General features: G+C 44.8%; 2 protein-coding genes and 1 pseudogene across 5 annotated transcripts in view; 1 reads left to right on the top strand and 2 right to left on the bottom strand.

Annotated features, from left to right (window-relative positions):
* Window positions 1–73: 73 nt before the first annotated feature.
* On the top strand, window positions 74–15,053 carry Cgas (cyclic GMP-AMP synthase). Of its 2 annotated transcripts, XM_039082530.2 has the most exons (5): window positions 74–2,575; window positions 7,887–8,106; window positions 9,631–9,873; window positions 10,824–10,926; window positions 11,757–15,053. In XM_039082530.2, exons 1-5 carry the CDS (start codon window positions 1,952–1,954, stop codon window positions 12,097–12,099), a joined length of 1,533 nt encoding a protein of 510 aa, XP_038938458.1. In that variant the 5' UTR covers window positions 74–1,951; the 3' UTR covers window positions 12,100–15,053. The 2 variants fall into 2 exon arrangements, with proteins under 2 accessions (XP_038938458.1, XP_038938459.1); XM_039082531.2 differs by lacking the exons at window positions 10,824–10,926; window positions 11,757–15,053 and having other exon boundaries at window positions 9,587–9,823.
* Trappc14l1 (trafficking protein particle complex subunit 14 like 1) lies at window positions 14,740–19,244 on the bottom strand (annotated as a pseudogene).
* Ddx43 (DEAD-box helicase 43) overlaps window positions 14,740–23,310 on the bottom strand; it is a 37,618-nt gene continuing 29,047 nt past the window's right edge. For 2 of the 3 annotated variants that reach the window (XM_063266139.1, XM_063266138.1), the window contains exons 17-19: window positions 16,418–22,987; window positions 15,729–15,856; window positions 14,740–14,965 (exon numbers count right to left, since the gene is read on the bottom strand). The gene's annotated coding sequence lies outside the window, so the exon portion shown is untranslated. Of the gene's footprint in view, window positions 14,966–15,728; window positions 15,857–16,417; window positions 22,988–23,310 lie in introns of those variants that run through there. The other variant, NM_001427633.1, reaches the window with a different exon arrangement.

Raw genomic sequence — 23,310 nt, 5'->3', positions numbered from 1 at the left:
AGCCAAGGTTGGCATTGAACTCATGATCCTCCTGTATCAGCCTTCAAAGTGTTTATATTACAGTACAAGCTAATACTACTTAATATTTTAAGCCGATAGCTTAAACCATTGATTAAACAATCATAGACTCAGCCAGGCAGTGGTGTCTCATGCCTGTAATCTCAGTACTCAGGAGGCAGAGAGGCAGAAAGGCAGAGAGGCAGAGAGGCAGAGAGACAGAGAGGCAGAGAGGCAGAGAGACAGAGAGACAGAGAGACAGAGAGACAGAGAGACAGAGAGGCAGAGAGGCAGAGAAGCAGAGGCAGAGGCAGGTGGATCCCTAAGTTTGAGGCCTGATCCACAGAGTGAATTCCAGGACAATCAGGGCCACACAAAGAAACCCTGTATCACACCCCCCCCCATAAGAATCATAAATCCAATTGAAACTACCTGTGAGAATCCTTCCCACCTACATTTGAAGATTAGGCATTAATCCGTCCACATATGTATTCAGTGCAGAATCTTCCCTTTTCAAGGAAGACATTACTTATAGAACCAGAACCATAATGTTCAGTTGTAGCTTAAGGACAGATAATAAAGACAATAGAAACCGAGTTTCTATTGTGAAAGTCTACAAAAACCCTTATGTGGAAGGTAGTCTGTTGCTCTTGTACCAGGATCCCAGGATGGACCTCAGATTTATTGCTGTTTGAGACAGGATCTCACTCTCTTACCCAGGTTTGTACTTCTGGGCTCGAAGATGCTCTGCCTAAGCCTCCAGAGTAGCTGGAACCATGGACCTATGCTACCACAGGTGATGCTAAGAGTTGGTTAACCAGAAAGACTCACATTAAAAGAATTGCAATTACATTTACAGTTACAGTATGGTTGTTGCAGTGAACTTTGCTCCTTTCAAAATCATTGTTAAAATTTCATTCTCTCTGGATGCTCATGCCTCTTGCACTGTTTTCTTCTTTCTTCTTTCTAGTTATTCTTCTTCCTCCTCCTCTTCCTCTTCTTTTTCTGAAACAGGGTTTCTCTGTGTAGCCCCAGCTGTCCTAGAACTAGCTCTGTAGACCTCCAACTTAACTGCCTCTGCCTCCGCTGGGACTAATGGTGAGTGCTACCACACTGGCAAGGCATTGCAAGTCTCCTTTAAACAAGAGGTCTCCTGTTTAAAGTATATTTCTGCAAAGGAGGAAGTGTTTCCATCCCCAGGCATGTCTACTTGCCATTCAAAAGTGAATGCTCAGAAGGCAAATTCCCATTTGGGGAACTCAAATGCAGACATTGATGGGAAGGAGGTAAGAGTTGCAGGGGCAACAGGACGGCAGCACACTGATTAGTGTCTTTTTATCCAGGCCACCTGTATCTTATGGCATATGGTGTGTACGCGCGCGGAATCTCAGCACTTCAAAGTAGGATGGCTTCCACTGTTGCCGCCCAAGAAACTCACATAAGCACTTTAAAGTTCTTTAAGATCCCGTGTCCTTTTTAGAAAGATGAGTTGAAATACTAATTCCAAGCAGTCAATCTAACCTGTAAAGGCTCAGTGAATTTCTATTTCTCATTAACAAGGACGGCAAATTTTCACTTGAAGTTTACATTAAAACACGTTTTTTATGGACTACAAATGTACTAGAGACAGTAGTGTACTGAAATACTTGGTGGTAGGTCGGCAAATTTGGCCGTCTAAACCTCTGCTAGTGTTTTCCGCGTCTTTGCGGTAAAGGAGGGGGCGGGTGGTTTCCCAGTCAGTGGCTCAGCTGATCTCCACTGGTGAAAAAGTTCGCATCTCTTGGACCGCCTCTTCCTGGCGCTGAATCCTGCGCCTGCTGGTGGCGCTTACAGACAGGCTACGTTCCCGCCACATTTTTAAGTTTCGTTTCCAGCGGTCACTGAGAGTTCCCCTTCCCGCGGCCTTTCTCCGAAGTCGATTATACTTTCTGGCAGCGAAGGAAGAACGGCAGATATGGAAGATCCGCGTAGAAGGACGACGGCGCCGCGCGCTAAGAAGCCGTCTGCGAAGCGCGCCCCGACGCGGCCCAGCGGAACCCGGGCCACCGTGTCCCACGCGGGAAGCTGCGGCCCGCAAAGAGGGGCGCGATCGCGACGGGTGGAGCGTGACGGGGACACCACGGAGAAGCCACACACCCCAGCGCCCCGAGTGCGTCCCAGAAGGGCCGCTGAGCGCACCGAGGATGCACAGCCCTTGGCCACGGACGCGGCTGGAGCCTCCGAGAGGCCCGCGGTCCGGGAGCCCCAGCGGCAAGTCATCCTCGATCCTGAGCCGCCCGCTGTGCCGGAGCCCCAGGCGCCCGAGGATCCCGAGGCGCCGACTGTCGCAAGGGGACCTGTCCGCAGAAGGGGCGCACGCTCCATCCGGCAGCCCAGAGCGTCGCAAGGGTCCAGGAAGGAGCCAGACAAGCTAAAGAAGGTGCTGGACAAATTGAGATTGAAACGCAAAGAAATCTCGGCGGCGGCCGAGACGGTGAATAAAGTCGTGGATCAACTGCTGCGCAGAATGCAGAGACGGGAGTCCGAGTTCAAAGGCGTGGAGCAGCTGAACACCGGCAGCTATTATGAACATGTGAAGGTGAGCGGCCAAGACCTGCTTGCTGGAGGGGTTCCGGCCCTACTCCTCACCTCCTACCTGCCTGCTCAGCTGTTTGGGGTTCCCCACACTCTTAGGCTCCTCCCTTGGAACAACCCAGACTTTTTTTTTTTTTAATTCACCCAGTTAGCCCACAGCAGCCAATATTGACAGCTAGTTAGTTTCTCTTAACACTCTGCTTTGGAGGAATTCTGGACTTCCTCCCGAATTACGAGGAGCAGAAGAGAGGATAGGGGACCTTAAAGCAGTCACAGTGGTCCGCGCGCTCAGCGTGGATGATGACTATTATGGCTGAATGGATGGAGTCACCTTTCTTTCTTTTTTTCTTTTCCTTCTTTCTTTTTTTTTCTTTTGGTTCTTTCGGAGCTGGGGACTGAACCCAGGGCCTTGCGCTTCCTAGGCAAGCGCTCTACCACTGAGCTAAATCCCCAACCCCTGGAGTCACCTTTCTTAATCCTTCCCCAACTATATCCTCTAGATTGAATCTAACCCATCCCAGAGAACCTGGAATGCTTGCAATTAGGGTAGAATTGTATACAACTAGCTGGGAGAGCTGGCTGAGTATTCAAGTGAAGGTCCCGTGGCATTCTCATACCTTCTGAGTGAACATCAGTTAACAAGCCTAGCTTTAATGCTCTTTGGAGAGCAAGGCCCAGCTGAATTCCTGAAGGGGGTGGTAACAATTCTCCGCCGGTGAAATGAGTCGATTCAAGCCAAATTAAAGTACATTAAGGCAGTTTTATTGGAAAGCTGCTCTTGGGCAGGGTCGCTGGTCCTAAGGAACAAAGGCCAGGGAAGTCACCATAGGGAGAAGACAGAGGGGAAGGGGAAGAGAAAGAGAGAAAGAGTCGCCCATGCAGGGAGCAGAGAGGCAGAGAGGAGGAGAGAAAGAAGGGAAGAGAGGCAGGAAGAGGGAGGTTGTGGGGGATCGAGAGGAGGGGAGGGGAGGGGAGGGGAAGAGAGGAGAGGAGAAGAAAGGCGAAGAGAGAAGAGGAGAGAGCACAAAAATCTCCACATTTATATAGGGAAGAGCTTCTGGGGGAGGGGAAGCCCAGCCCCTTGACTGGAAAGTTCAGGGCAGAGAGTGGAGTATGTCAGCCATGCCCTGTAACAGGTAGAGACTGAGGGATGCTGGGAGAACCTGAAGGCCAGGTTGGCTTTGGTTACATATGCACCTGGATCTGACACCCCAGCCTTTTGTTGATAATAGATGAATAAGGGGCCTGGTCATTGTCTATGACTACTTCCTGCTGACATTGGGTGCCATTCTTGGGGAAGGAGTCAAAACAGGAATGTTGGCCAAGTCTGGGAAGGGCAGGTTGTTTTACTTGCTGTCCAGGTTGTGGAACTATCTGGGGCTAGCCACTTTCAGGATGCTGTAACAGATATGTTAGGGGCAGAAGATAAATTTATGGAGTTTAGGGAGAAAAAATATTTCTTGGATGTACATTTGGAACTTTTAGATCCGTGGTCTTGGTAATTGAGGGTGGGGCTCCCAGGACCAGGGAAGGGGAATAGATCCCACCTCAGGAATAGACAGGTGGGGAGGAAAACAGGCTGTTGGTTGGCAGTACTTATCTGGAGTCAGTTTGACTGTGAGAAGTGATTCTAGTGGATGCCCTGAAGCTTCTAAGTATCTTTTTAAGTTTAAAAAAAAAAAGAGATACATTTTAGAAGTGTTAGTATTACCTCTGTTTCAGGTTAAAGCCCTGAACTTTGAAGTCTCACCACAAGGGTAGCACGTGGAAGGGAAGAGATCTGAAGCATTTTCCTTCCTCCCATGTTCCTTAACTCACTTTCATTAGCATTCAAGGTTCTCACGACTTCCAACCTTCATAACTTACGTTTACCAACCTCAAAACATCTTCCTGTTTCCTCAAACACTTTCTTAGAAGCTTTCCTATCTTCAGACCTTATATAAACTGTAAACTCTTTTTCTGTTGAAAGTCACCATGAGACACTGGTAAAGTGAGTTTCTTTTGATAAAGAAATAGTAAAAAGTTATTTCTTTCACTAGTCTAGTCTTCAAAGCCCCCAGAGATCTGAGAAGGATAAATTTCACCCAAGTAAGCAGGAAGTATAATCCAAATGGCCTATGTAGCAGTTAAAATGACAGAGACTAGTCTAAAGTCCACCACCTAAACAATTGTCCCAGGCTCCCGTGGTCTCCATGGCATCTCATGTACAGGCAGTCTTTGGCTATTTGGCCCAAAATATGAGAGGCTTCTCTGTGGAGGAGGAACATGGGAAAGACTGACCTCATATTGTCTTAGGCAACATGGGCCAATTAATTCTCCTGTGTCCTATTTGTCCACAGTTCAGGCTGGGCCCCAGCCTAGGAAAGGCAATGTGGCAGTCTTTTCCTGTGATTAGTGTAGTACAATCCAGGTGGAGTCCTTTGTCAGTGTGCCCGTATCTTCTTGGAGACCTTCGGAGTGGTCATTGCTAGGATTTAAGAGTCTTTGTCTGTCATGGTAAGTTTAAGCATTTTTTAAAAAAAAGATTTACACTGTCCTCTGACATACCAGAAGACATCAGATCCTATTACAGATGGTTGTGGGAATTGAACTCAGGACCTCTGGAAGAGCAGTCAGTGCTCTAAACCACTGAGCCATCTCTCAAGCTCCCAATCAGTGTTCTTAACTGCCGAGCCATCTCCCAGCACCGAGTGTAAGCATCCTAAATGCCATATCCCGCAGGATTCTGGAGTGTCTGAGGACCATCTGTCTATTTAAAGAATATTCTAATAGACAAACCTTGCTTGTTTCTAGTTACTCGTCCTAGGTTTAACCTTAAAAACATGTACAGGTGGATAAATAAGGTTTGAGGGCTAGGACTGACCAAGCGTTTCTGAGTTCAACAGTCTTTGTTTTTAGCTATCTGCTCTAAACTGTACCTGTAGCATTAAATTTTAAAACGCCTTTTTAAGAGTGAAGACATAATCACAGTTTTCAGAAGACAAAAACTAAGTTCTAACAAGTGTAAACAATTTAAGATCTCCAAAATTAATACCAAGTAGGTTACTATTGTTAGAGGGTTTGGCTGTCAGGTAGGACTGAGGGATGCTGGGAGAAGCTTGTAGTCACTTCGGTATGTTTGCTATGTACCTCAGCCCATTGTCCTGGGTCTGAATCTCAATAGGTGGCAGTGTGGCTCGGAGGCTGATACTGTACAGTAGTGAAGATTGCAAGAAATCAATCAAAAGCTAGTGGTTTCACTCAAGTGATCTGGTAGCTCATCCCAGAAGGGAGGCAGTGGCAGGTGAATCTCTGTGAGTTCAAGGCAGGACAGCTAGGGTTACATAGAGTCACTGTCTCAAACCGAAACAAATAAAAGAACGAACCACAGCAATTTGCAACATGAATGGATTGTAAAAACAAGCTAGTGCACATAGCCACTGTAATACGTCAAGAAAAGGAAACCGATGAATGAGATTGGCAAAGGGGCAAAGACCTATTCTGCATAGACGACATAATTATGTATAAGCTATTAAAATGACCAGCAAGCTAGCAAGATTACTAGACACAAAACCAATAGACTAAAACCAACTGTTTAAATGTGCCAGCAAGAGAAGTGCAAATGAGGTACAGATGGAGTAAAGTACAAATGACGGAGTAAAAACCAAGTAGAGGGAGGAGAGATGGCTCAGAGGTTAAGGGCACTGGCTGCTCTTCCAGAGGACCAGGTTTCGGGTCCCAGCAACCACATGGTAGTTCAAAACCATCTGTAACTCCCATTCCCTGGGATCCGAGACTTTCTTCTGGTTTGCACAGGCACTAGGCACATACATGGTGCAAAGGCATTCGTGTAGGCAAAGCACTCGTATCAATAAGATAAATAAGTAATGTTTAGAAAACACAGCTGGACTGGAGAGATGGCTCAGTGGTTAAGAGCACTGACTGCTCTTCCAGAGGTCCTGAGTTCAATTCTCAGCAACCACATCGTTGCTCACAACCATCTGTAATGAGATCTGGTTCCCTTTTCTGGTGTGTCTGAAGACAGCAACAGTGTACTTAAAAAGCACAGTTCAGGGGTTGGGGATTTAGCTCAGTGGAAGCTCAAGGCCCTGGGTTCGGTCCCCAGCTCCGAAAAAAAAAAAAAAAAAAAAAGCACAGTAGCACAGTTCAAACTAATGAATGCTTCTTTGCTATTTTATTTTATGTCAGTGTCCAAGGCTGGCCTCTAACTTACTGTGTAGCCCAGGATGATCCTTCTGACAGTTCTGGGCATTGAACCCAGGGCTTCATCCACGCCAAGCAAAATAGTCTACCAAAATGAGCTCCCTTCCTAGCTCTCTGTAGTATTTAATATAGGAAAAGTATTTACTGTCAGTGCTAGATGATTGTTGACAACATGAAAAAGGATTTTTATTGTTGTTTTGTTTTTAGACAGGACTTTACTATGTAGCCCAGGCTGACTCCTCAAACTTGTGATTCTCTTACCCCAGTCTTCCAAGGGCTGTGATTACAGGTAAATGTTGCCATGCTAGCCTCAAAACACGTTTCTGTGACCACTCTGGCAGGCATGTGTATTTTGTGCTATAAAAAGTAAAATCACAAGGTTTTTAATTTTACTGAAACCTTTTGGGTGACTGTTTTTGATTTTTGAGGTAGAGTCTCACTATGAAGCCATGGGTCAAAGAAATTCACTAAGTAGACCTGGCTGCCCTCAACTCACAGAGCTCTCCCTGTTTCTACCTCCAGAATGCTGGAATTAACCCCTCTTCCCAGGATTTTGATATATAAATTATGCCAGAAAAATTAAGCAGTCTAAGACTAGGGTTCTTTTTGTGGAAGGATTTTACTTTATTTAAAAAATATTTACTTATATGTTGTTTACGTATATGTGTGAGTTATAGGCACCCTATGTACAGGAACCTGTGCAGGCCAGAAGAGGATGTCATGTCACTTGGCAATGTCACTTCGCACTTTAGTTACAGGTGGCTGTGAGCTGTCTGCTTGGGTGCTGGAAACCAAATTTGAGTTTTAGCCTGGCTTGGGTTGTCGTGAAATTTCAGGCCAGCCTGGGCTACAGAGTAAGACCCTGTTTTAAAACAAACAAAACATACATGATTAGCTTTAAAAAAGAAAAGTTGAGGGGCTCTGCAAGCTGAAACCTATAATGTGGTATGTAGCAACACTGATGTCCTGCTCTCGGGTGCTCTGATCCTGTTCCAAAAAGGAAGATATATTGGGGATCTTGCTTTTCATTGTGGAGTGCCAAGTGAAAATTTCAAGGGGGGAAAAAAGCAATCATTTGGAAATATTTCAATGTTATTTTTACTATTCTTTAGATTTCTGCTCCTAATGAATTTGATGTTATGTTTAAACTGGAAGTCCCCAGAATCGAGCTAGAAGAATATTACGAAACTGGTGCTTTCTATCGTGTGAAGTTCAAGAGAATTCCACGAGGAAATCCTCTGAGTCATTTTTTAGAAGGGGAAGTATTATCAGCTACCAAGGTGCTGTCAAAGTTTAGGGAACTCATTAAAGAAGAAGTGAAAGAGATCAAAGGTGAGATTGGCAGGTTTGAACCTTGCAGATCTGATGCTGCCTTACTGCTCAGATTCACTCCTCTGCTGATTTCCTCTGACCTCCCCCAATATCTCTCCATCTCTCTCCCCAGCTTCTCTGTCACCCCTTCTGAGGGCGCTCCCAGAAATCTTTCCTTGGAGCAGTCTACTGCCACCACCCAAAGCTTCCTGAACTGACCACACTACCTGTCCTGGGGCTGTGTTCACATGGGCATCTACAGCTCCTGCTATCTGTCTGTCCATCCATCCATCCATCCATCCATCCATCCATCCATCCATCCATCCATCTTTTGAAGCAGGATATCACTATGTAACTGTAACCCTGGCTGCCCTATGTACTGGTTATTATGTAGACCAGGCTGGCCTTGAACTTAACAGAAATCTGTCTGTATCTGCCTCCTGAATGCTGACATTAAAAGCACCCCCAGCAAGCTCACGCTAAATTTCATTTTGGTTCAGTGTTTTCTCAACATCAACCATTTTATAGGACGATCTGGTGGAGTCAGGGCTAAAGTATCCTTTCCCTCCTCACAGGCTTAGTGCCCTTCCCAGTTCTGTTGATTTGTGACGATTTGTGTGGCTGTTAAATTAGAGATGGGGTATCATTTATTTTCCATTTTTTGGGGTGACAGTAGGGGTTGAACTCACGATCTTGTGCAATATTGGGCAGGCACTGCCCCCTGAGATCCTATTTGAACTCTGTAATTGCTCTTTCTTCTACTGTTTCTCGGTACTCATTGCCGCTATGCTGGACTGTGGCTACTCTCATCCCTGCTGCTATGTGGCAACGTTTGCTGGCTTTTCTCCAAAGTACCATTTAAAATTCTAAATGAAAATGTGGTTACAACACTCCTGTAATGACAATTTTTGAATTTTGGGTTCTTTAAAAAAAAAACAACAACACAGAGATAAGAATGTGTTTTTGTTTTAGTCCCAGGTATGGAGGAGATATGGGGCTTCTTAGGACTGTCCGAAGCAGCTTACTCTAATTTGCCTCGTACTCTAACAGAGACATGGTTTTGCCAGCTACAGATAGTTTCTGCGCTTGTGTGACGTTTGGGATTCTGGGAGCTTTTCAGAGGGTATATAAATGCCAGAGTCCCATAGGAGTGGTTGTTGGTTGTTCAAGGGGGTCGGTTGTGGTTTGTTAGTAGTTGTGCTCAAAGGAGAAGCAAAAGGAAATTAGATCATGGCGCTTACTCCCCACCAACGATAGGAGGTGAAATTGGGGGGGGGGATAAAGGGTGGGAAAAAGAACCCACAAACTAGCAAAGACCAGTTACACAGTCCCAAACCCGAAGTCTTTAGGAATGCTTTCACAGGTTCTTGATAGACTCCTGACAGCTTTTCCAGATAGTATCTTGGTTACATGGGCATAGGTCTGTACTGCAGCTAAGGTTAATTAGGGCTAAGGGTATAGAACTTTAAGTTATGGTTCTGTTGCTTTCTCGTACTTCCAGAGAAAATGGACCAACTCTTTCTTTGCTTCAATGTGTGTGAACAGATACAGATGTCACCGTGGAGGAGGAAAAACCAGGAAGCCCTGCTGTAACCCTTCTCATCAGGAACCCTGAAGAAATATCTGTGGATATAATCCTGGCTTTGGAATCGAAAGGCAGCTGGCCTATTAGTACCAAAGGAGGACTACCTATTCAAGACTGGCTCGGCACAAAAGTGAGGACCAATCTAAGACGAGAGCCGTTTTATCTTGTACCCAAGAATGCAAAAGATGGAAATCGTTTTCAAGGTTAGTTAAATGTAAAGATTGCCGGGAAGGGTGTACAAGGCTCGTTAGTGTCCTCTGCAAAGACAGGAAAAGATGAACACAGAGTGTGCTGGCATTTTCAGAGCTGTCAGGCTAAACAGACCGCAAAATGAGTGCAGCCAGCTCAGCCTGAGAAGTGTGTGGCTGTCCTACTCGAGAAGGCTGCAGGCAGGAGCAACAGGGTTTCAGGTCACCTCTGCTCCATAATGAGTTTCAGGCCAAGCTGGGTGACCTGAGACCCTGTCTCAAAATAACCCCAAGCCATAGCAACAATCATCTCTTCACTTTATTTTTTTTTTATTTTTGTTCCTCCCTCCCTCCCTCCCTCCCTTTCTCCCTCCCTCCCTTCTTCCCTCCTTCCCTTCTTTCCTCCCTCTCCCTCCTCTTTGCCCCAATTGTCAGATTCCAACCTGTGGCCTAAGTACTTATTATCTCTTCACTTTAATGGCTACAAGTCACTGTATCTAACGTTTGTTTCTTTGTGAGTGAAGACAGTGCTGTCTTGGACCCAGTCCACTGTGGTTCAGAATCTTGGGGCTTCCCCTCGACCAGCTGTGTGATCCTGTGCTACTTTTGAAGTCTCTTGTGTAGTCTCTCATCTGTGCACATCAAAGTTCCTTGAAAGATTGTGGAGAAGTTACACCATTGGAGAAGCAAAGTATAGCAACATTAATTTAGCACAACATAAGAGATAATATGTCTGCTCATTGCTAAGTGCATGAAGTTCCTCTCTCTGTATTTCCCCCATTTGTGCCTACTTTTGCTAATGTTTACTGTAGTAATTGTCTATCCATTCACTTCTTTTGATCCGTCCTTTTCTTAAAGTCCTTCAGGATGATATTTTAGCATAGGATCTAGACTTAGGTGTCATGCTTGTTTACGTGTGGCTGTTTTTAGTAAGACAGCTTTCTGTTTTTCTTTCTGAAATTAAGGAGAGACATGGCGCCTCTCCTTCTCTCACACTGAAAAATACATTTTGAATAATCATGGGATAGGAAAAACATGTTGTGAATCTTCTGGAGCAAAATGTTGCAGGTAACGTCCTTTTTTATTTTTTTTTTTAATGACAAACTATCTATCTAACATTTAATGCTTTCTTGGCATTATAGCTCAGGTCTGAGGATGATTTTTGTTGGGCTGGGTTGGGAGAAGGGTGGTGTTGGGATGGTTTTGGTTAGAGAGCAAGAGGGAAGGAGAGGGGAGGAAGGGGAGAAGCAGAGGAGGAATACATCCTGGGAGCTCCCTGTATAGCCCAGGCGGGTCTTGAACTCACTCTGTAGCCAGTACTGACCTTGAACTCATTGTGGTCTTCCAGCCTCAGCCCGCCAAGCGCTGGGATTGTAGGTATGCATACTATACCTGGCTGATTGAGTATATTATTGTCATAAAAGGTGAAGAGACCAAAGAATGACTCTTATTGGATAGTAGAGGCTACTATGGGATGGAATAGCTGTGTTGCCATTAGGAACTGACCAGCAAAACTTTAAATACACTAAGTGGGTCATTTTTCTTGTTAGAATATCCACCATTGTGTGCTATCAAGCATGGTAGCACACACTGTAGTCCCAGCACTTGAGAGGCAGAGGAGAGTTAGGAGCCAAAGGCCAGCCTCTGCTACATGACAAGTTTATGGCCAACCTGAGCTAACGAGACCCTGTCTTTTAAAAAGTTGGAAATAAAGAAGAAAGTATGTTTTAAAAACAAAAAAAGACAGACAAGGTGGCACGTGTCTTTAATTCCAGCACTTGTACTTGGGAACCAGACAGGTGGGCGTCTTATGTCCCAGGAAAGCCAGGGTTACATGAACATCAAAAGAGACAGGTTGTAAATTGGTACAAATTAGTATCTTCTTTTTTACTTAACAGGAAAGAATGTTTAAAATTAATGAAATACCTTTTGGAACAGTTGAAAAGAGAGTTTCAAGAGCTAGATGCATTCTGTTCTTACCACGTGAAAACTGCCATCTTTCATATGTGGACCAAGGACCCACAGGACAGTCAGTGGGACCCCAGGAACCTAAGCACCTGCTTTGATAAGTTTTTGACATTCTTCCTGGAGTGCCTCAGGACAGAGAAACTGGACCACTATTTTATTCCAAAGTTTAATCTGTTTTCTCAAGAGCTAATTGACAAAAAAAGTAAAGAATTTCTGTCAGAGAAAATCGAATATGAAAGAAACAATGGATTTCCAATTTTCAACAAGTTTTGAAACTATGTATTTGTGTATACATTATACTGTGTTTTGTGGGTGTTTAGGTCAGAGGTTGATGCCAGATGTCTTCTTCAGTCTTATTCACTTTTGGGTGTGGGGTGGAAAGAGTGGTGATTTCAAGACATCATTTCTCTGTGTAGTCCTGGCTGTCTTGTAACTCCCTCTGTAGACCAGGCTGGTCTTAAACAAAGAGATCTGCCTGCCTCTGCCACTGGAATGCTGCGATTAAAGGCGAGTGCCGCGCTAGTTGGCACACTTCACTTTTTTGAGAGAGGGTCAGCCTCTGAGCTCATGGAGGTGTCCGGGCTGATCAGCCAAGTGAGCTCCTGGGATCCACCTGTCTCTGCTTCCCCAACCCTGGGGCGATAGATGAACATGACCTACACAGCTTTCACATGGTTGCTAGAGATCTGAACTCAAGTAAGACCTCATGCTTGCACAACAAGTACTATTGTGACTGAGCCATCTTCCTGCCCTGGGATTGTCTTTTGAAATGGAATTGGGTTAAAGTGACTTAAGTCCATTGTGGTGGTGTATGTTTGCAGTTTCGGTACTTGGGAAGTTTTCTTTTTCTTTTTCTTTTTTAACATGGACAGTTTTTGTTATATGAAAACATCCAAAGCACAAACACACATGCCCCACTCTCAGGGAGCGTAAGAATCCTAGATTCTCCTTTTCTCTCAAGCATTTATATCCTAGTTACAAAAATGGAGCTGTAAAGGATGTATAAAGACATGAGGATCTTCTTGCTTGTTCTGTACAGCGTCTGAAGTAATCTTGTACAAGCATCTGGAGTAATCTTGACAAGAAGAAGCAAAATCTTCCTAATTAAAGAACAGAGTGTCTGCCACCTGCCCACAAGCAGTTCCTGTTTGCCTGACATGTCTATAGGAGCATGGGCACAGGAAATGTTGAGACAGACACGGGCCAGGCTATTGCTTCTCATTCCCAGAAGGCACACATCCCCACACCATTTACTAGTTATTCCTGACCTCTATAGGCGAATCCCTTCGATTCTACCTACTTTGAGGTATTAAATGCGTAAGAAAAGGACTAGTTATGTCCAAGTAACATGCAATAAAAATATTTTTAGGGCTGGAGAGATGGCTCAGAGGTTAAGAGAACGGGCTGCTCTTCCAGAGGTTCTGAGTTCAATTTCCAACAAACACATGGGGGCTCACAATCATCTGTAATGGGATCTGATGCTCCCTTCTGGTGTGTCAGACTAAATAAATCTTAAAGAAAAAAAATAAAAGAAAGAAAGAAAGAAAATATTTTTAAACCAACATGGTTAAGTGTTAAGGTTTTTAGAAATCGAAAAAATTTATTCACATGATTTTAAACTAGTCAAAGCTATTTCTTTTGTAGTAGTTTTCTTAGTTTGGGTTTTACGGCTATGAAGAGATACCATGACCAAGGCAACTCTTATAAGGGTCAACATTTAATTGGGGCTGGCTTACAGGTTCAGAGGTTCAGTCCATTATCACTATGGCAGGAAGCATGGCAGTGTCCAGGAAGGCATAGTACTGGAGAAGGAGCTGAACATTCTATATCTTCATCCAAAGGAAGCTAGGAGCAGACTCACCCACATGGCTAGCAGGAGGGTCTCAAAAGCCCGCCTCCACAGTGACACACTTCCTCCAATGAGGCCACATCTACTCCAACAAGGCTATACCTCCTAATAGTGCCACTCCCTGAGCCAAGCATATTCAAACCACCACAGATGTGGAAGCAGAAAAAATAATCCAGTGTGATCCTTGACAATATTTTTAGTTCACGGATAGCCTGGGGTACACGAAACCTGCTTAAAACAAAGCACAAAGGGGCTAAAGAAGGGGTTCAGTGGTTAACAGCAGCCATTGCTCTTTTAGGACCTATGTCGGCTCCCAGCACCTAGTGGCAGACACAACTGTAACTCCAGTTCCAGGGAATCTAGTTTGACCACACACACACACACACACACACACACACAATTTTTTTTTCGGAGCTGGGGACCGAACCCAGGACCTTGCGCTTGCTAGGCACAATTTTTTTTAAGAGCACAAAAAGAAAAGAAAATGAAATGGATCTGATCCCATAATAGGATAATTGTGCTGGCACTTACTTATAATCCTGGTACTTGAGAAGCCGAGATAGGAGGCAAGGCCAGCCTTGGCTACAGAATAAGATCTTGTTTCAAAAACAAAACAAAACAAAACAACAACAACAAAAACCAAACCACCAAAAGCCAACAGCAGTCCCCATAAGTCACCATAAGTCGTTTGAGTTTGGCCTGGGTTTGCTCATCTGTCCTGACTCAAAAGGTACATTTTCTTTTTCTTTTTTCCTCTTTAGGATGGTCAGAACCTAGGAGGCCTTTTTGGGTATGCTGTACTTCCTTCCTTTCTCATGAAATTCCCCCCAACCCCTGACACATACACCATATGGCTGTCTGTCCATCAAATGGCTGGTGTTCTTTTTTGAATACAAAATAACCCCCAAAAATGTGACTATAATAATCCAGATGTTGTGAGAGACTGTATCAGAAGTGGTGGATTCAGACTTTGTTCAAACACAAGAGATGCGTAGGGAAGCCCTGCCCACTCTCTGTCCTAGGGTAGAAAGGAAGACCACGTTCTCCATAGGCTCTACCTCAGGTACTTTATCATGTGTGCATAAGCACGTAATTTATTTTTATTTATTTTCATTCTGTGTGTGTTTTTACAAATGCAATGGTACCTAGCGCGGAGAGACGGGCGTGGGACAGGGGATGACTCTGCATCTAAGCGCGTTCTCCAGGGACAGCTGGTGAGCTTCCACTCTTTCCAGTACTTTGTTGCATGTATTGTTGCAGGAGCCTGCTTCAGCGTTCTGTAGTTGTTCCCTGTGTAACAAATCATGTCTACCATGTGTGTTGTCCTCCCTTTTCTTAGTATCTTTCAATAAATAGGATTTAAACATGTTTTAACGTAGTTGACTGTGTCAGTCTTAAAGTTTGTGCCTTGTACTTAACATCCACTGGGTTTAGGGGTTGGGGATTTAGCTCAGTGGTAGAGCGCTTCCCTAGCAAGCGCAAGGCCCTGGGTTCGGTCCCCAGCTCCGAAAAAAAGAAAGAAAGAAAAAAAAAAAACATCCATTGGGTTTAAATATCAGAGAAAAGGTGTCAACAATGAGGAAAGTTATGAGGTCAGTTGACAAGAAGAATGCCAGACACACTCCTCCCCCCCAAATACAGGTCTATTTAACATCTTTAAATGCATCCCACTCCCCCAAATGATACAGAAAGCCCTGGATTCAGTTCCTAGCACCTAAATAAAGTAAAAAGGAAAACACAGGCCTCAAATTTCAGAGCCTCTTGTCCCAGCTCATCAATATTCCGGATTATGTCCATATGCTGCCACACTGGGCTTCCATTACTCTTGTGAGTTCAACTCATGCTTAGATCTTGGACAACTATTTCCTTACTGCTCTGATGACTTTTATTTATTTATTTATTTTGGTTCTTTTTTTCGGAGCTGGGGACCGAACCCAGGGCCTTGTGCTTCCTAGGCAAGCGCTCTACCACTGAGCTAAATCCCCAACCCCGCTCTGATGGCTTTTAAAAGCAGACTTTAAGGAATGACTTTATTGAGATATAATGCACCCACCACTTTATCCATTTGAAATGTTCAGTGGTGAACCTGGGTCCTCTTCAAGAACAGCCAGTGTTCTTTTTCTTCTCTCAAATTGCCTTTAATAGTTTCACTTGAGCCAGAAGATGTAGTCAGAAAGTAAACTACAGAAACAGACAAAAACAGAAAACAAAACAAACAAAACGCCAGGACTTAAAAGTGTGTCAGGCGGCCAACATAAACATAATGGGCAGAAAGAGGCCACCTAGCTATATCCCCAACCCCTGAGAGGAGAGTCATTGTCATTGCTGTGGGTCCCCTTACCACTACTACCCTCTAATCTCAGCCCTGCAGGTGGGTGCAAAGGAATTTCAGCGGCAGAGAGCATAGAACTGGCCAGCACTCCCCACCCTCCCCCAAGAACTTAGGGGATATTGTTGGCTGAGCTGCAACCAGACTGCCCATTTCCAGGTTCTGGCCTCATCCCTCACCAGGGCAGGGCCTCTCTGCCCACAGTGGGAGGCACAGCCTAGGAATGGGTAGCCCTCTGGGGTCTCAGGGTTTCTGGAGTGTCAGGAGCTAAGCCAGCTGACTAGTGCGCCATGGTGGGTTACACCACAAGGACTTTACAATCTTGTCTAGAGAAAGTACAGCCTTGACTTGGGACAGGTAGAGGGGAAGACCAACGGGATGTGATGGCCCTGTGTCCTATCACACTCCCTGACCTGGAAGAAGACAGAGACTGTGGGCTTTGTGAGGGTACAGCTTCCCACTCAGTGGCCTGCTCCTGATTCCAACTTCCTTCTTGGTCAGGCTGACATCAGTCCAGGTCCCTTTCCTTATGAGGTGGAACTATGAGAAGGCTGTTGGTGGAACAAAGACTGAGAATGGCCTAGACAGGCCTGGTGTCTCTCCACCAGATCCTGGACAGCAGAAGGCTGGGGCACTTTTGGGGAAGAGTGGGTGGGACACACTGGCGGTGAACTGGAGCTTCGGTTTCAGGTGCTGGCACAGCTGGGTCAGAAGATGCAGACCTTCTCAGGTAGGACTCAGTTTCCACCTTTCCTGTGCCCAGCCTTCTAGTGCTACCTAAGACATTTCCCCTCTCGAGCTAAGAACCCTGACTATTCTACCCAACACTGGGCCCACCTCAGAGTTCTGTCCTTAGCAACTGGAAGGCCTCACTGAAGGTAATTATGCCACCTCCGCCTTTCGGGAGAAGCCAAGGTTATGGCTGACCATGTGGCCTGATGCTCCCTCTCATACAGCTCCTTTCCAGCCTTTATGTGTTCCGGAGTCCACACAATCCTCACAGCAGGGAAGTCTTGGAGGTTGTTAAGGAGCATGTAGGTGACAGTGAAATGCTCTTAGGTCTGAACAGGGGACTCACAAGAAGTAATCATCACAAAGCAGGTACTGTCTAGGCAGACACTGGGCAGACAGTAGTGAGTGAGGATGCTCTGGGTGAAAGGCAGCTTTGGGGTGGCAATCAAGGGGACTTCAAGACCCTCCTTAGCCCCAGGAGGGGGCTGCTCACCCCCTCTCAGCTGAAGCAGAAAGTTGTGTTCGTCCAGGGCACTAAATGGACAGGGGAAGTAGCCAGAACTACCAGGAAGTCGACAGAAGGTACCCATGGAGACTTCCCTGGACTGCTAACAGATATTGTCCACCAGCAGCCCAGAGCCATCAGGCATGCCAGGCAGATAACTGGCGTTGGAAGTTGGGGAGGATTAGCATATCCCAGATGGAGATCTCTTCCTGGGAAGAGCAATTAAGCAGCTTGAGCCCAGTCAAGTGTTTTCCAGCCACAGTGAACTGTGTGCATGTCTGAACTGGAGTGGGCAGCAGCATCAGTAGGGTGCTTACTGGGGCCTTGAAGGAGCTCTGTTCTCCATGGAAAGTCTGCCCAGGAAATCAAGTCTGTAGCAAGTGCTGGTAGCCTAGATCTCTGACTTCTGGTGCCTTGACCTCCTGCTACCACACTATGGTCTTGGCCTTAGGAGTCAGTCTCTGGGAGCAGTCTATCCAGTGAAACCATGAGTACCTCACCTGTGGACAATACCGGTTCTTCCACAGGCAGCGTGGTCAGGTCGCTCCCTATGAGGTAGCAGGGCCCAGGCCGTAGGTGAGAAGGGGCTGCAGCCTCAACACAAACCACGCTCCCTCCCCCTCCAGGGGATCAACATCTTGGTTGCCAGTGCTGACCAAGGCCAGGATGGCCAGAGAGGTCACCGGGTCAATCTAGGCCTCTTGGAAGCCAAGCCTGCGTCTTCCTGGCAGTGCAGCACCCCCAGGAAGCAGACTGTCTCTCTCAGGTACAGATGGGGCAGCGCTTGGTACCGGCCCTGGTCACTGCAGCGAGTAATCACATTAAGCCTCCATTGGGTGGGGAGGGCGACAGGACCTAGATGGGGCGGCAGTTGGGCAGACTCCTCCGCCCTGGCCAGAGTTCTCAATCACTGAGTGTCTTTATTCCCAGCTAGTGTACGCCTGACTACGGAGCCAACTTCCCAGCTCCAAAGTATTGCCAATTCATCTTCAACCTGATGACTGCAGGTTTTTGGTTTTTTTCTTCCTGCCACAAACCTGGAACCCCACAGATGCTGGCCAAGGGCTTTACCACTTTAAAAAGCATTTTTTAAAAAAGGAAGGTTATTAGAGCTCCGATTGTTCTCCTATCACCTCAATACTTGGGTGCATGCTCTGTAAGACAAAGATAGAACGATACAATGATAGAAGCTACCCAGTGCCTGCAGCTGTCGCTCTCAGAGAAGCAGGTCACTGTCCCTACACTTGGCTTTTAATGATTATATACAATACAACAACTGCGATTTTGCTTTCCATGATTTCTGATAGTCTAATTGTGGTCAAAAAACATGAAATGGAAAACTCAAAAAAAAAAGTTTCAAGTTGTATGTTATTCCGAGTGGTATGCTAGAATATTGTATCAATCTACTCTACAGTGTCCTGCTCACATCTTACTAGGGTAAGCACCATTCCTTTGTCTACCATATCCATGCTGTATATGCTACCTTATAACTTACATAATGGGATCTTTAAAAATCTTAGATTTCTTGAGTACTAGTGCTTTGCCTTAATGTATGTGTGTATATACATGCCTGTGGAGGTCATGTGAGGGTCAATTTCCCTGAAACTGGAATTACAGGTGGTTGAACTGCATTGTCAGTGCTGGGAATTGAACCTGAGTCCTCTGCAAGAGCAACCCACTGAGCCATCTCTCCAGCTCCCACAATTGCACAATGAGTCATCACATTGTATCATTGCAGTCCTTGTGTTGTGAATCCCCTATGTTACTTAGTAATGGCTCCAAAACGCAATAGTACCAACATCAGCAACCTGTGTATGCCAAACAGGAAGGTAGCAATGCTTTTAAAAAAGTGAAATGGTCACCGGAGAGGTAGCTTGTTGGCTAAAGTACTGGCTGCTCTTCCAGAGGACTCTGGTTCGATTCTTTGCAGCTCCGGCACTAGGTAGAACTCCACCCCAAGGGAACTGATACCCTCTCTTGGCCTCCTTGGGTCCTGCACACATGGGGTATACAGATATCTATGCAGGCTAAACATCCATTCACATAAAAATAATTGAAGTAAAAATGGTCTGAATAAGGAAGACTAATATCCACACATTTTTAACATTTATAGTTAACAATGGATCTGTACAATTATGAAGGAAGGAAAAATGTGCTAGTTTTGTTACAATAATTCAACTGTGCGTAAGTGCTATGTTAAGATGGGAAAGGTATTAAATTTGTTGATAGGAAACATCAGCAGAAAGCATGTTTCATTGGAAATGTGTATCCCATTAAGTATGCAGGCCCTACGAACACTCAGGCAAAGGGGCCCTGAAATAAGTCCTCCTTCTGAGCCATTCAGTGCAGGGGTGACTACACTTGAACAGGTTTGGTCAGTAACAGATTCCTGGAGAGGCCATGTCTACAATCAGAGAATCTGTAGTCATATTTTCAGCAGAATATACGATGATAGAGAGCGATGGAGATGCAGCTCATGGTGGAGCACTTGTCTAGCACATGGGATGCCACTGCCACCCACTCTTCCAATAGGCATGGTACCTCCAGCAACTATGAGACTGTGTAGAATGAGCAGGTGGTCAAGGTCAGCCCAGGGGACAAAGATCCTTCCTCAAAAACCAAAAGACCCCCTCAACAACTAACCAATTAACCAACCAAAAAATCCAGGAGGGGCTGGTGTGATGGCTCAGCAGATAAAGGTGCTTACTGTGCCAGCCTGGTGACCTAAATTCAATCCCCAGAACCCACACAGATGTGGAAGGAGAGAACTGACTGCATGAAGTTGTTCTTTACCATGTGTGGAGTGTTATGCATGCATGATCAACCCATGCAGACAGTAATAAAATTTTAAAAGCCTTGAAATAAAAAAAAAAAAAAACAAAAAACGGGGTGAGGGAGATGGCTCAGGGGTAAGACTTCTGGCTGTGGAAACAAGAGGACCTGAGTTCAAATACTCACTACTCACACAGAAGTCGGCCTTGACTGCACATGCCTCTAACCTGTTTGGGGGGGTGGAGACAGGTGTGTCCCAGGAACTTACTGAGCAGTCGGACTACCCAAAATGAACTTCAGGTTTACCAAGACACCCTGTTTCAAAAAATAAGGTATAGGGCTGGAGAGATGTCTCAGCAGTTAAGAGCACTGGCTGCTCTTCCAGAGGATGGGGGTTCAACTGTCACTCACGACTGCCTATAATTCTAGTTCCAGGGTCCTGACATACTCAGACATATATACAGGCAAAACAACAATGCACATTAAATAGATGAATAAAAGGAACAGAGTGATAGAGGATGGTTCCCAATGCTCTCATTTGGCCTTCACAGGCACATGCACTCGAATACATGTGCACAAACACTGCACACCTATTGAAAATCTTGACTGTGCCTCTCTGTTAAGTTTTTCTATTGTTGTGATAAGATATTTGGGGTTTATTTTGCCTCATAGTTCCAAGGGTTTGGTTTTTCATGGCAGGACTTTCTTGCAGGTATATGAAGCAGCTGGTCACATTGCATTTGCAGTTAAGAGTCAGCTAGCAATCAGTGTTCATGTTCAGCTAGATCCCTCTTCATGCAATCCAGAGCTCAAGCCCATAGGATACTGCTGCCCTCCTGTAAGGCTGTCTTCTTACCTCAGTAAACTTAAAATAATTCCTCAAGACCTTGGCAGAGATTAACCCATCTAAATAATGTGGCACAGTTGTAACTGGAGGCTTGCCTCCTAGTGACTCCAGATTCTGTCAAGCACGCAACACTAATCACCTCAGTGCCTAAAACTTTATCACAGATGTGTATATGCAGGACAGCACACATCTAAAACTGTATCACAGATGTGTATATGCAGGACAGCACACATCTAAAACTGTATCACAGATATGTATATGCAGGACAGCACACATCTAAAACTGTATCACAGATGTGTATATACAGGACAGCACACATCTAAAACTGTATCACAGATGTGTATATACAGGACAGCACACATCTAAAACTGTATCACAGATGTGTATATGCAGGACAACACACATCTAAAACTGTATCACAGATGTGTATATGCAGGACAGCACACATCTAAAACTGTATCACAGATGTGTATATGCAGGACAGCACACATCTAAAACTGTATCACAGATGTGTATATGCAGGACAGCACACATCTAAAACTGTATCACAGATGTGTATATGCAGGACAGCACACATCTAAAACTGTATCACAGATGTGTATATGCAGGACAGCACACATCTAAAACTGTATCACAGATGTGTATATGCAGGACAGCACACATCTAAAACTGTATCACAGATGTGTATATGCAGGACAGCACACATCTAAAACTGTATCACAGATGTGTATATGCAGGACAGCACACATCTAAAACTGTATCACAGATGTGTATATACAGGACAGCACACATCTGGTTCAGATGTGTATATACAGGACAGCACACATCTAAAACTGTATCACAGATGTGTATATGCAGGACAGCACACATCTAAAACTGTATCACAGATGTGTATATGCAGGACAGCACACATCTAAAACTGTATCACAGATGTGTATATGCAGGACAGCACACATCTAAAACTGTATCACAGATGTGTATATGCAGGACAGCACACATCTAAAACTGTATCACAGATGTGTATATGCAGGACAGCACACATCTAAAACTGTATCACAGATGTGTATATACAGGACAGCACACATCTGGTTCAGATGTGTATATACAGGACAGCACACATCTGGTTCAGTACTGTCCAGTTTTAAGCATCTCCTGGGGATCTCTGAATATGCTCACCTTATTGAAGTGTAACTGCCACAGTTCAAAGGGCACCAAAGAGGAAAGACAGAAACCGTGATGCCCTGTCCTGAACACCTCAAATGTACCTGATACTTGTTTTTCCTGATGGACTCAGCTGTTGATTTCTGACTGTACCCTTTCTTCTATTAGGTTCTTATTAATCTTGCCATCAATCCCAGCAAACACTGTGGATGAATAATGTAGACATGAGTATGGCCTACCACTGTCACACATAGCAAATACACACAAATATAATTACTTACAGAAAGAGTAAAGCTACATACACCTGAGTGTCCCTAAGTATATAAGGAACTGTCATTGACAGAGGAACAGGTAACACAGAGTCTGAGGGCAGCAGTCAGAGGAACAAGACTGAAGCAGCATCTTCCCAGGGGCTGGCCCAGTGTGGGCTGGAGTGTAGACGGACACGCTCAGTGTACTTGCTTCTCACTCTTAAAAAAAAGGGTGGGCTATACTTATTTGAACAAAGGATATCCAGATAATACACTATGTGAAAATAGAAAACTAAAATTTTTCTTTTTACTACACACTCAACATTTTGTTCCCAGTGTCTTTTCTGCCATGACGGAATCTGAGCAAGCATCAGGCACTTCACAGATGCTGGCACAGCATCAGTACAGGGGAGAGCGTCTCTTTCCTTCTGCAGGACTGGGGACTGAACCCTTGGTCTTGCACAGACTGGGCAAGTACCCTACCACCCAGCTCCATGCTCAGCCCCAAAACTTCTCTTTTAAAATAAAAAGTATTACAGACAAAATATTTTAGTACTACTTTCTTAATATCCATAAAAATTTCAACAAGGTTAAAAACTATCGTTTTATTAAAGAAAGTATAAAACATTGAATTCTACATTTTGAACACTATTATTTTAAGAATCAGCCAAGTCTCTTCATATTGATGTATGCTTTAACAATTCCACCTTGAATCCTGAAAAATAAGTTCAAAGAAAAGTTACTATTTACAAAGTTCTTGTATTTTTGGTTTTTTTTTTCAAGACAGGATTTCTCTGTGTGGTCCTGGCTATCCTGGAATTTGCTCTGTAGATGAGGCTGGCCTCAAATCTAGAGATTCACCTGTCTCTGCCTCCCAAGAGCTTAAAGGCATGCACCCCATCACCCAGCTCAAAATTCCTGTTTTGGTTGGTGCAATTACATAATATAAAATACTCTCAAACATTTTAAGCATGCAGTTTAGTGACAATAACTATATTCACTATTCAATTTCTATATCTTTCAGCTTGTAAAATTCAA

This window comes from Rattus norvegicus, chromosome 8, assembly GCF_036323735.1.
Source record: "Rattus norvegicus strain BN/NHsdMcwi chromosome 8, GRCr8, whole genome shotgun sequence".
NCBI lineage: Eukaryota > Metazoa > Chordata > Mammalia > Rodentia > Muridae > Rattus > Rattus norvegicus.
The sequence above is the reverse complement of the archived record's forward strand: the minus strand, read 5'-3'. Positions and strand labels throughout refer to the sequence as shown.

Coding starts and splice junctions, on each gene's coding strand:
- Cgas (XM_039082530.2), top strand. CDS start 1,952: ATGGAAGATCCGCGTAGAAGGACGACGGCGCCGCGCGCTAAGAAGCCG. Junction 2,576..7,886: donor GCTATTATGAACATGTGAAG/GTGAGCGGCCAA, acceptor ACTATTCTTTAG/ATTTCTGCTCCTAATGAATT. Junction 9,874..10,823: donor AGATGGAAATCGTTTTCAAG/GTTAGTTAAATG, acceptor TCTGAAATTAAG/GAGAGACATGGCGCCTCTCC.